Source organism: Nannospalax galili, unplaced genomic scaffold (assembly GCF_000622305.1).
Source record: "Nannospalax galili isolate Female #2095 unplaced genomic scaffold, S.galili_v1.0 scaffold2658, whole genome shotgun sequence".
Lineage (NCBI taxonomy): Eukaryota > Metazoa > Chordata > Mammalia > Rodentia > Spalacidae > Nannospalax > Nannospalax galili.
The window spans coordinates 32,910-45,188 of record NW_008341426.1 but is presented as its reverse complement, the minus strand read 5'-3'; the positions used below and the strand labels follow the sequence as shown (position 1 = coordinate 45,188).

At 40.8% G+C, this 12,279-nt stretch overlaps 1 protein-coding gene across 6 annotated transcripts in view; it reads right to left on the bottom strand.

The window, feature by feature from the left end:
- The window catches only part of Hnrnpd (heterogeneous nuclear ribonucleoprotein D), a 19,353-nt gene extending 7,104 nt beyond the window's left edge, over nt 1-12,249 (bottom strand). For 2 of the 6 annotated variants that reach the window (XM_008836889.3, XM_008836891.3), the window contains exon 1: nt 11,679-12,243. In XM_008836889.3, the coding sequence (XP_008835111.1) occupies nt 11,679-11,899 (221 nt within the window). In that variant the 5' untranslated portion in view covers nt 11,900-12,243. Of the gene's footprint in view, nt 1-9,859; nt 9,917-11,678 lie in introns of all 6 variants that reach the window. The other 4 variants (XR_003850124.1, XR_001872530.2, XM_008836890.3 and 1 more) reach the window with 4 other exon arrangements.
- Between the last annotated feature and the right edge of the window lie 30 nt (nt 12,250-12,279).

Below are 12,279 nucleotides of genomic sequence, written 5' to 3'. Positions count from 1 at the left end.
AAAGAAAGAAAGAAAGAAAGAAAGAAAGAAAGAAAGAAAGAAAGAAAGAAAGAAAGAAAGAAAGAAAGAAAGAATATTATTTAGGGTTAAGTCTCAACATTCAGCAAAATGCCAAAAAGGATAGTTCTGGCAAGCAGTTGTAAACTTTTCTACATCTGTCCATTTTATCAAAAATTTTAAAAAATCTTATTGCATCTTTCTTGCCATAGATCTGTTCAACTCCTAATGATAAAGGAACTCTCAGTGCAGAAGAATTTCTACTTTTGGTATTACATTGTTGAGCTTTCCTAGATCCAGGTCATTTACAGGCGCAACTTTTAAGACTTTCTCCAAGTTCCCATTCCTGAAGTACGATTTATACCCACTTAGTATTTTACAATTAAAAGATATATACCCAAAATCCAATGTTGTGTAGGTATTTTAATGTTTGTTTATTGTCAATTCCGTGGAAACTTGGGATTTCTCAACACACATTTCTCAACTGAAATGCAACTTGTAATATGTAATTCTTTCTGAAATAATTACTGCTATAAACACACTATTTTTAAACCAAAGGTTCAAATACTTCATAGTTGAAAAATTCACTGCCAACACTTACACTTTCAAGGTGAGGTGGAAGGGTTTTGTCTGTTTGTTTAAGATGAGAGAGTATAGGGGCTGGAGAGATGGGTTGGTGGTTAAGATCACTGCTCTTGCAGAAGACCTGGGTTCAGATTCGGTTGAAATGTAACTATCAAATCACCATTTCTGTGATTATAGAAATTTTCTATGAATAACTGAACAGTTTAAAATGATTTCAGTCTAAAGACTCTCTAGCCCTGGCTCAGTTCCCAGCACCCACATGGCAGCCAACATCATCCTTAACTCCAGTTTCCAGGGGATCCAACACCTTTTGGCCATGGGCACCAAGCATGCAAATGCAGGCAAGCAAAACATTCATACACGTAAATATTTTTTAATTTCGGTCTAAACAAAATAGTTTTAATATTAACACCTACAATGAGGTATTTACTATTCTCAAGCCACCTGCTTTTCAGATAGGAAATTAATTTTCTTTAATATAAGACATGCAAGCCAGTTCATCAACTGGCCCAGTAAGGCACTATGCAAAAAACCCAAAATAAACTAACTTCCCACCCTTAACAGAGCTAAAAAAAAAGAGTTCACTGAAAATACTCCTCTTTAAACAAATTACCTTAGTTCAGAATATAAAATATTCTGGCCAACTATAACTTTTATGAATTATGTATGATTTCTAGTTCTCAAAAACAGGAAAAAAAAACACAGTATCTATTTTCTATAGAGAATGAGGACTCAACCATTCCACTTTTCTTCAAGTACTGCTTAGCCTCCCTAATTCATCTTCAATTTTTTTTTTAGCCTGCCAACTTTTGAAATGAAATGTTGGGGGGGGGTAGTTGAGACAGGGTCTTATTCTATAGCACAAGCTGGCCTCAAAGTCATGGCAATTCTCCCGCCTCTCCCTCCCTCCTAAGTGCGGGATTACAAGTGTGAGCCACCATGGCTAGCTTCAAGGAATGAGTTTTCTACAAGCCACACGTTTGCCTTCTTAAATACAATAATCATTAACTCATGGATCAGCCACCACTACTAAACTATTATAGTATGTCCACAGGGCACTGTGAAATTAGTTACCTACTACTACACCAGTTGCACCTTATTACTTAGTTTTTAAAAAGTTTTCTTTCAGTTTTGTCAAATTAATTAGTAGTTGCTGTTCTATAATGAACACCTCCCCATTTCCATTTGCACATTGTTAGTCAAGGGTCAAACTTTCAAAGTTGTGTGTAAAATACAGTACTACCTTCTGAGCTACAGCCTACATGGCTCTTCATTAAGACAAATGGATTGGGATTCGGCAGCACAAAAAGCACTCTTCTGCTCTAATTAAGGCTGAACAGACAAGCAGAAAAATGAACACGCCACAATGAACACAACACCAAATTTAGTCCATCTTTACTAAACAGGACAGAGGAAATCCACTCCATTTTTATCCAATATGCACAGTACAGTGGGAGGTCTGTTTACCTTTATGGACAAATGTGCACTTATTTCAGTCTCTCTATTACAGTAACATGAATATGAATTTCCTCTCATTCTGAGATGGCTTAAAGATTAATACCAAGTTAAAATATTTTATACAATTATATCTTGTTTAAAGCTCAATGTCTACTACCTAATAGACTGCCTTGAATAGAAGATTTTCAAGTTGCTATCACTTCTGCAGAGATGCAAACTTTTCAATGAAGTCCAAAAGAACACTGAAAATTCCTAAGCAGCCAAGTTAAAACTATTGAGACTTGTTCAAGTAGCTACAAAATGGCGTCTAATGGTACAATATAAGTTTAAAATGTGATCCTTTGTTGTAAGTGAATAATCCCAATTAAACTATAGCAACTTTACCTACATTATCTTACTAATAAGTCTCCCTACCGCCCCCCTCCCAAAGCTCTCACTATGCAGTCCCATGTAGTCTTAAATTTATAGCAATCCTCCTCTCTCCGCTCCCGGGTTTTGAGTGCTGGATTTATCTTAATCCTACTCATATAAGCAGCATATTTCTGTACCCCAAACACAATACTGCATTCTATTTAATAAACTGCTACTCAACCAGGCATAGTGGTGCATGCCTTTAATCCCAACGCTCAGGAGGCAGAGACAGGTAGATTTTGAGTTTGAGGCAGTCTACATAGCAAGTTCCAGGCCAGCTGGGACTATGTAGTGAGACCCTGTCTCAAAAGAAACCTGTAACACTCAGCAACTCAACAAAATTAAGTCTCTCTGCTTTCACCAATATTGACACTACGCTGTTATGTCAAGGTCAAGCATGAAGCAGATGACTATCCAAATGCTACGCAGCAGGCACTCAAACAGGCTACTTTGTGGGATATTTTATTGCCTTTTACTGCAAGTTTGGATTGTGAATATAAAGTGTCTGGGTTTAAATCCTAGCTCTGCCACCTACTAACTGAACAGCCCTAAAGTGAAAGAGGGGACAGTTTTTAAATTGCTAAGATTATCTGCACTTGTTTTCATCTTGACTGTATAAGCTTCATAAACTAACACTAAAGGAAAAAAATGCCGTTAAGTTTTCCATAAGATCCTGAGATTGTGTTCAATGTTAAAGTTTTAAAATGTCATGTAAGGGGCTGGAGAGGTGGCTCAGCAGTTAAGAGCACTGACTGCTCTTGCAGAGGACCCGGGTTCAATTCCCAGCACCCACATGGAGGTTATGAAGCGTCCTTAACTCCAGTTTCAGGGGAATCCGAAGCCCTCTTCTGACCTTCACAGCATTGTACGACACGGGTGCACTCACATACCTGCAGGCAATACACTCATACACATAAAAATAATAAATTTAAAAAAGTTAAAATGCCATATAAACCTAAATATCCCAGGGTAAGAAATGTACATACTAAAAATGTCAATTTTCCAAAGTCATCAGTAACTCAACTGTACTCTCTGTATGTGGCCGATCTTTTTAGTAAATAATTTAAAATATAAAAATCAATACTGAATGGGCAGTGCCCATTGACAGAAAATGCCCTAATAATCCTAATCAGTTAGGTTGAGTGGCCCATACTTGTAATCCCAGTAAAGGGCAGGTTGAGCTACACAATGAGACTCTTGTCTTTATTTAAACTTGTTTTCCCACCTTTCCCACCAAGTCTTTATTCATATTCCCAATTTTGAAATTTTTATTAATTTTTACACTTTGCTAATATTTCATCATCTTACATAACAACTCATAACAATCTGACAGTCTGAAATACGGAATGCCAACCCAATACACTTCAAGTATGCACCATTAACTGGCCAATCACTGTCACCTTTTATGGTAATGTTACTCAAGCATACCCTTAATTCATATTTATATTCTCTCTCTCTCTCTCTCTCTCTCTCTCTCAGACAGGGTCTCCTATAGTCCCCAGCTGACCTAGAACTCACTATGTAAACCAGGCTGGCTTTGAACTCACAAAAATCCACCTGCCTCTGCCTCCTGAGTGCTGGGATTAAAAGCTTCCCCACTACATACGGCCTTAATTTTCATTTAAATAATTTCTATTCTAACATTATTACTTAACATTTAACGTTCTATGATACCTCACCGGCGCTTAACACAAGAGCATTTTTTTACCATGGACTACTGGTTCATTTTAAACCTACTAAGTTACGTGTAAGGATGCAGAGTTTACTTTAAAACTAGGGAACTATCACTTGGCAAGGAAGTGATTTTAGAATTTATACAAACTGCTCTTAGAAATATCTTGACAAACTTTTAACAACAAAAACTGTTAAACTCTGATCTGGTTTACAGTACTTGAAAACTACTTTTTAACTATTTAAACTACATTACAGGGGCTAGAAAGATGGCTCAGCAGTTAAGAGCACTGGCTGCTCTTGCAGAGGACCAGAGTTGGTTCTTAGCACCCACGTAGTGTCTAACAACTGTCCACAACTCCAGTTCCAGGGGATTGGACACCCTCTTCTGACCTCTGTGGGCACTGCACGACGAGAGTACGCTTACATACATGCAGACAATACATTCATACACGTAAAAAAATATTTTAAACTACTTTAATATTGTCCAGTAGAACCTCTCTCTAAACATCACTTTAGTCTTGGGCCAGGAGTGGTTGGTGCATACTTTTAATCCCAGCACTTAGGAGGCAGAGGCAGGTGGATCTCTATGAGCTCCAGGCCAGCCTGGTCTACATAGTAAGTTCCAGGCCAGCTGGGCTACAGGTAGACCCTGTCTCAAAAAAAGACCAAAAAAAACCCCACTGTAGTCAGTAAAATCTAATTCCATCCAGTTGTGATGGTGCACACTTTAATCCTAGCACTCAAGAGGCAGAGGCAGGGATCTCTGTGAGAATAAGGCCAGCTTGGTATACATAGTAAGTTAGCTATAGCTTCAGGAAGACCCTGCCCCACCCCCCCCAAAAAAAACTAAATTAAATTCCAGTATTATTTCCCCATTATTAAACAGATAATTCTTCCCTGAGCTTTCTGTATGTTACAATGATATTCTAAAGGTAAATGTGAAAGATTCTATTATTCAACACACCAATCTCAAACACTTCAAGTGAAATTCTACATTAAATTTCATTTACTTCAAAAGAAACAAAGATGACTATAAAAGATAACTAGACTGAAATGTAACGCCAGTAAATTATATATGGCAGCTTTAAAAAATAAACCTTAAATATTTAGCCCAGTATTTCCAACACGCTGTTTCTACACTTTTTAAATAAGCTCAACTGGCTTTCTGAGTTCATATCTCCACTTACCTAGAAGTTAAAGACTGATGTTTCCTTAACCTGGAGGTTAGGGTCCCAGTTAGCTGAAATGACTATATATTCACAATACACTGTGTTCTATTGGAAATAAATTTAAATTTAATTCCTGAAATCAGGAGAGATCTACCTTTCTTAATGAATTTTTACAATCTTTTTGGTGCTGGAGACCAAATCCAGAGCTCTACGCAAATGCTATACCCCTGAGCCAAATCCCTAACACATTACTTTTCAACATAAGGAATTTTAATAGGAGACTCATTTTCAAGACATTGTCTGCTGGTTGCTTTTTTAATTTGTTTACCTATCTTTCATCTGTAGTGTAGTACACTGGAGAGATGGCTTAGTGGTTAAGAGTAATACTGTTCCACTAGTACTCAAGTTCAGTTCCCAGCACCCACATTAAGTGGCTTAAGGGGATTCGATGTGCTGGCCTCCAAGGATATGTACATGCAACATACTCTTTCACACCCCGCAAATGCACAGAATTTTTTAAAATAAGACTACGGTGGAGAGAGAGTAGATTTTCTGGCCCTTTTGTTTTGGTGGCTTAAGTGTAGATACACAGTTTATAGGATATGACCCAATACTTAAAGCTATCACTTTGACTATCCTCCATCCTTAAACTTTCTTAAATATATAGCATGAACATACTAATATAACACTCCAGAAGCTAAAATATGTTTACCTTTACTACACAGAAGTCAATCACTGGCAGTAACTATTACGGTACTAGATAAACACAAGCTATGAAAGTACACTATGTAGTCAGTCTTTCTATGGTGAGCACTGTTTCTAATATATAAACCAGAAAACCAAGTAACATGTTCTATTGCCCAAGATCATACTGTTGGAAGTAAAGTAACAGGAACAAATCCCACACTTCCACCACCTTGTTTGATGCTCTATCCATTAAAACGTTGATGCAGAACTTTAAGAAGTTATGTATCATTCCCATTTGTTAATATGCAGACTCAGAGCATACAGCTTTGGGAAAGTCATTTTGTTTTGTTTTGTTTAAATGTTCTCAAGCACTACTTCTAACATCATTTAAAGGCTAAAACTATTTTTCATGATAGCTCTAAGCCATACTGAAATAGATTGTGAGATATATATACCTATCTCTATAGATATACACGGGCCATCTTACATACCTCTGGCTACTCAGGGTAAATAGTAACTGAGGATATACACTGAGCTCATTTAAGGCATCACTTAATCTTGGGGAAAAAACATTCAACTTAAAAGTGTTATCTCAAAAAAGTACTATACAAGGCAATGTTGCCTCGTGTCTGTAATCCCAGATCCTGGGAGGCTGAGGTATGAGGATTCCTGTTATTTCAAGGCTAGCCTGTCTACAAAAGATCATCTCTCCAAAAAAAAAAAAAAAAAAGTACTAAAAAATTTCAGTGATATTCTCTAATTCCAAACTTAGTTATACACCAACGGTTTTAGGCCAAATCTACTCCTGTTCTTTCATGAGACACAGTGTTGCTATACTTGATACCTGAATGAGACTATTATACTTCCCTCACAACACAATACAGGAAAAGAAAAGAACAAAAAACACAATGTATCTAACCTGGTGGTCTGAAAGCTAATATAGTATCCTGTTTTCCATTATTGAAATTTAAAAACTGTCTCACATAGCTTAGAACATAATATATGTATTTCAGAAGATACTACCTACCCAGGAAAAACTGAAACACTGTAGAAACAGTGACCATTCAACAAAGCAAAAATGGGAAATTCCAGTGCAATTTCTTATGTTCAAAAAAGGGGGGAATCTTTATTATTGTAAATAATATTAAAGGGGTCAGCAAGCAAGATAGTTCAGCAGGTAAGGAAGCTTGCTGCCAAGCCTGATGACAGAGTTTGATCCCAGGGACCCCACATGGTAGAAGGAGAGAATAGTCTCACAAATTATCCTCTGATCTCCACTGACACAGAAGTGGGGCTGGAGAGATGGCTCAGCAACTAAGATTACTGGCTGCTCTTGCAGAGGACCCAGATTTGGTTCCCGGCATCCACACGGTGGCTAACAACTTGTATGTAACTCCAGTTTCAGGGGATCTAACACCCTCTTCTGACCTCCATGGGCACTGCACACGCATATACATGCAGGCAAAACACACATAAAAATGTAACCTAAAAAAAACCTAGCAGGGCGTGGTGGCAAACACCTTTAATCCCAGGACTTGGGAGGCAGAGGCAGGCAGCTCTCTGAGTTCCAGGTCAGCCTGGTCTACAGGGAGACTGTCTCAAAAGGACAAAAAAAAATAAAAAATCTAAGGTGAATTCAGGTAGCCATTTTACTATAGAAATGAACTGTTGTTCCTAAACTCAACCTTTTGTATTTAACAAAGCTGCTCTTCCAAAGCTGCTCCTTTTCACACACAAAAAGGAAAAAAAGTAAAAGCCAGTAACAAATTCACTTCTAAACTAATTTAAGATGAAAACTAGGCATGTTAGCATATACCTACAGTCCCCAACACTTGAGAGGTAGAGGCAGAAATATTAGATCAAGGCCAGCCTGGGCTATATAACTGTCTAAAAAAAAAAAGAGTACTTAAAGATGAAATTGTAATCTCACAAGGAACGCCACGAAGAAGTGTTTAAGAAATTAATTTAATTCACATGAGTTTCAGTCTACTAACCAGTCTCAACTTCACTACTGAGGTTAATCTGGTGCCAGACAAACACACACAAAAAAACAGGTTTAAAGTTCTCCAGGGTCTTATTTTAAAAAGTTTAGCATCTGCAACAAAATGAGGTTGAGTGAATGGTTACCTGAGATTGGGAGAGAAAGAGCAAGGGCTATCTAGCCATAAGATGGCACACACCTGCATAGTCCCAGAGACTAGGAAGGCTGAGGAAAAGAGGACACAGCCTCAACAAAGTAAAACTATCTTAAAACCAAACCAAACAAAAGACAGATGTCAAGGGTAATAAATACCACCTTGTGAAGTGCAAACTGACTTGTAAGTGCAAATCTACTTAAGTAAAATCTGCTACCTCAGTACAACCTATCAGTGGACTGAGATTACATTAGTTACCAATTTTCCCCAAAAGCTGATCTCCCACCCCCAAAAAACTATAAAATAGTATGATCTTAAAACAAAGGGACAAGGGCTAGAGAGATGGCTCAGTAACCACTGAAAACTCTTACAGAGGACCTGGATTTAATTCCCAGTACCCACATGGCGGCTAACACTGTCCTTAACTCCAGTCCCAGGAGAGCCAATGCCTTCTTTCTGAGCTCCTCCAGCATTGCACACATCAGGTAATACACTCATACACATAAAATAAAAATAAGTATTTTTTTTAATTAAAAAAAAAAACCCACAGAAAAAGATAATTCTTTTAACAGAACACTGGGCTTCAAATCTAAAATATGGTCACTTCAACCTACTGCAAACAATTACATAAGGTTCAAAACAGAAGTCAAATAGTTTAATTTTAATTTTGTACTACTAGTTAATTATCTGTTCTCATTAGGCACAAAACAGAATGTTCATCTAAACATTACTATTTACTATGGCAAACTCTGACCCCAGTCTTAATATTTTGCTTTTTCCTGTCAGTCTACTTTGTCTCCAACTTAAAACCAGACAAATATCAGTGGATGGGAACACAGTTCCTAAGTAAACCTCATATAAAATTTAAATATTAACCCATATGGGTTTAATACAGAATGTAGTTTGTACAGGCAGATAATGCAATTTACTGACTTTCTAATCTCCAATGGTAGCGGATACGGCCTCAGGAAAATTAAAATATGATCCTAAAGGCAGAAAGACTGACATTTAGGGGAGGGGGAAAGTGGAATAAAAAGAACAATACTCAACCTACCAGCCTCCAAAGGGAAGTCATGCAAATGTGAACACATGTCAACCAACTGTAATTAACATTCCAGCCAAATCACACTGAAAATAAAAAATCTGATAAGAGCTGCAGTGGAAAGCCACGTTAGCCCACCTATGAATATTACATATACAATGTTTATCGTGTATTTATTTTATTGAAGATATAGGATTTTGCATTAAAGCACAGTAATACTTATAAAAACTGTCTATTTTTGATAGAACACTTCAGTATAACATGCAAGACATTTAACACAGTATATCAAGTAACCTTTATATGTAGCATTAAGCTTAGAACCTTTATATGTAGCATTAAGCTTAGAATTTCAATTTAAAAAATTCTCCATCCTAACAAAAAAAGTGAAATTACAGTAACTTTCTTCTTGTCCATATATATGTATATATATATATATATAAAATCAACATTACTAACTACATTTAGCTTAGGTTGGCCAAATTATAATCACATGCATTACCACAGATCAAATACCAATGTAATGGCATCAATTTTGCCCATAGATTGATGATATCTAGAAAGGTTTTATATCCCAGGCACAAGACATCCTACTGTATTAATGTCTAGAATTTCCTGGGACTCAATGGGCAACTAAGTTACAAAGCCTCTCCATGTTATGACTATTGAAATCTTAAGACAAAAATAAAATGTAAAAGTTTTACCATTCTTCCCGCTGTGCCGTCGCTGCTTCAGTGTGTCGTGGGGAGGAGTTTGAATGGCTAGGGAATTAACAACCGGTACAGCAACCAATCAAAATTCTAGTCTTAGTTTTTGACATTGTTAGGGTTAAAAACTAATTCATTTACACTTCAGTTCAACAGATCAACTACAAAGACAGCTACTTTGTAACTTCAAAACTCAGGAATAAGTAATAGAAAGCCTGCCCCAGTTACACAATTAACCATTTTGGTGGGTCTGTCCAAAGAACAGATTTCAGAAAGCAAAAACCAAAATGTTGAAAACTTTCAAATTTAACTTTTCCTTTCTCAAATTAAGTCATACTTAGTTCAAGATTCGTTCTGTTTAAGTTCACATCCCCTCCCACCTCCAACCCCCCCCCAAGCCAGTACAACCAGTAACAGACTGAGAAGTCAGCCTGAGCTGATTTTCATGTATTCCAAAGTGCTTCTCCGCCGCCCCAATATCCCTACAAATCTTATGCTCTTAACCAGTAAAATGCACGTTTTCTCACACTGGATTAAAGTGACACTTAATTTTCACCAAAACCTTTTTCCTAGTTATAGTGGAAAAATTGCACACGCACAGACCCGTTTTAAAAAGTATGGAGACGGTAGCAAGATCAGCAATCAGTAATGGGAACAAGAAAACCCAACTAAGAACCCGGATTGAGCCCCTCTTCCTAACTCCTGTATGATGCTCTCAGCTCCCAAAGGCTGCATTTTAATGTAGTAAAAGCAGGTTTAGGTGGCAATCTACAAGGTACTTCAATTAGAGGAAGGGAAACAAGTTAGTATTCAAAAATCCTGGAAAAAAAAAATGTAACCCGTTGCACAACACTGTATAAAGGGCGGGTGGGCTCCCTTTCAATAGGAGGGCGAGAATGAGAAGAAACCAAAACAGGCTCCTGGGCACCGAAAAGGCGGGAGAGATGCAAAAAATGAAGTTGCACAGAGTAGTAAGGTAGGGCTACTATCTGTACAAACAGGCTACCCCACCGCTGAGGGCGCGAAAAGCGTGAGCGGCTAGAATAACTCTGCAGGATGGGGGAAGGGCGGCCACAGGCCGGAGGTAGAGCAGCTCCGGTCCCGGCAGGCCCCGCAGCCCGGGAAGGAACTTAGAGAGAGCTCGCGGAGCCGGAGCCACGCCACAGGAGACCGGGCATCGGCAGGCCCGATCTGCTGGAGTACAAATGCAGGGCCTGTAGCAGCGTGCCGTGGTGACGGCGTAGAGTGCAAAGAACGAACGAATTGTAAGGCGAAACTTACTGAAAATGCTAAAAACCATTGGGCCTGAACCCGACGCGGGAGATAGAGGTGGACAGCCTACACCGTGCCCAAAGCAAGAGCTCATACACCGTCCCGGGGTGGTGGAGAAGCACCCGATCAGACCAACCTCAGCAGCCCTGGACCATAGCTTTCTGTGCGTTTGCATTTTTAAGCCTAGGACGTTAGAAAACCGGGAAGAGGAGGAGGGCGGGGAGGGGGGGAAGGGACCTCCGTCAGGCGGGAAAAAATCCTGGCGGCTAAGTCGGTGGGAGGAGACCCACGGCGAGGGAGGAAAGAGGGCGGGCCGCGGAGCAGCATGGTGACGGCTAAAGGTGGTAACGTGTGTGATGGGGGAGGGGGCGAGCAGGCCGGGAAAGAGGAAATGCAGGCCCTGGGAGCCCGCTGCGGACGGGAGGCCGAGCGAGCCGGCTGCAGTCGGGCCTGCGGGCGGGAGGCCGGGCGCGGGAGCCAGGCCTAAAGACGGGGAGGGGGAGGGGGCCTGGCGAGCGGCTGCCCGGGGCCTCCCCTTACTCACCCTTCGTCCTCCTCGTTCTTACTGGCGTCGATCTTCGCCCCCTCCGCCTCGGCGCTGCCTCCTTCGGTGCCTCCGGCCGCTGAGCCGCCGCCGCTCCCGCTTCCAGCCGCCGCCGCTGCCCCCGGCGCCGCCACCGCGGCTCCCTCCTGCTCGCCCGCCGAGCCGCCTACCGCCGTTGCCGCCGCCGCCGCCCCGTCCCCGCCGAACTGCTCCTCCGACATAGTGCTACTGCCGCCGCCGAGACGACACCCGCCGCTGCCGCGAACCGAAACTAGCAGCAAAGTAATCCCCGCCGCCGCTGCCGCGCGCCCGCTCTAGCTCGCGAGGCACAAGACAGAAGGCGCGCGCGTGGCTGCAAAAGCTCCTGCGCCTCTCCCCGGCCTGCCCCCCTCGCCTCCCACTCTCGCGCGGCGCGCACTCCCACTCTCCCCGGCTGCCCTAAAAAAGAATAAGTAGCAGCGGCGGCCACTCTCGCCTCCTCCTAGCTTTAATGGCGCCGCCGCGGACCACCTAAAATGGCCGACGGAAGAACAGCGCGTCCCGGTCACGTGATGCCAGAGCGCGCCCTTTGCGCCGCCTCCGCCCCTTCCACCGCTAGGTT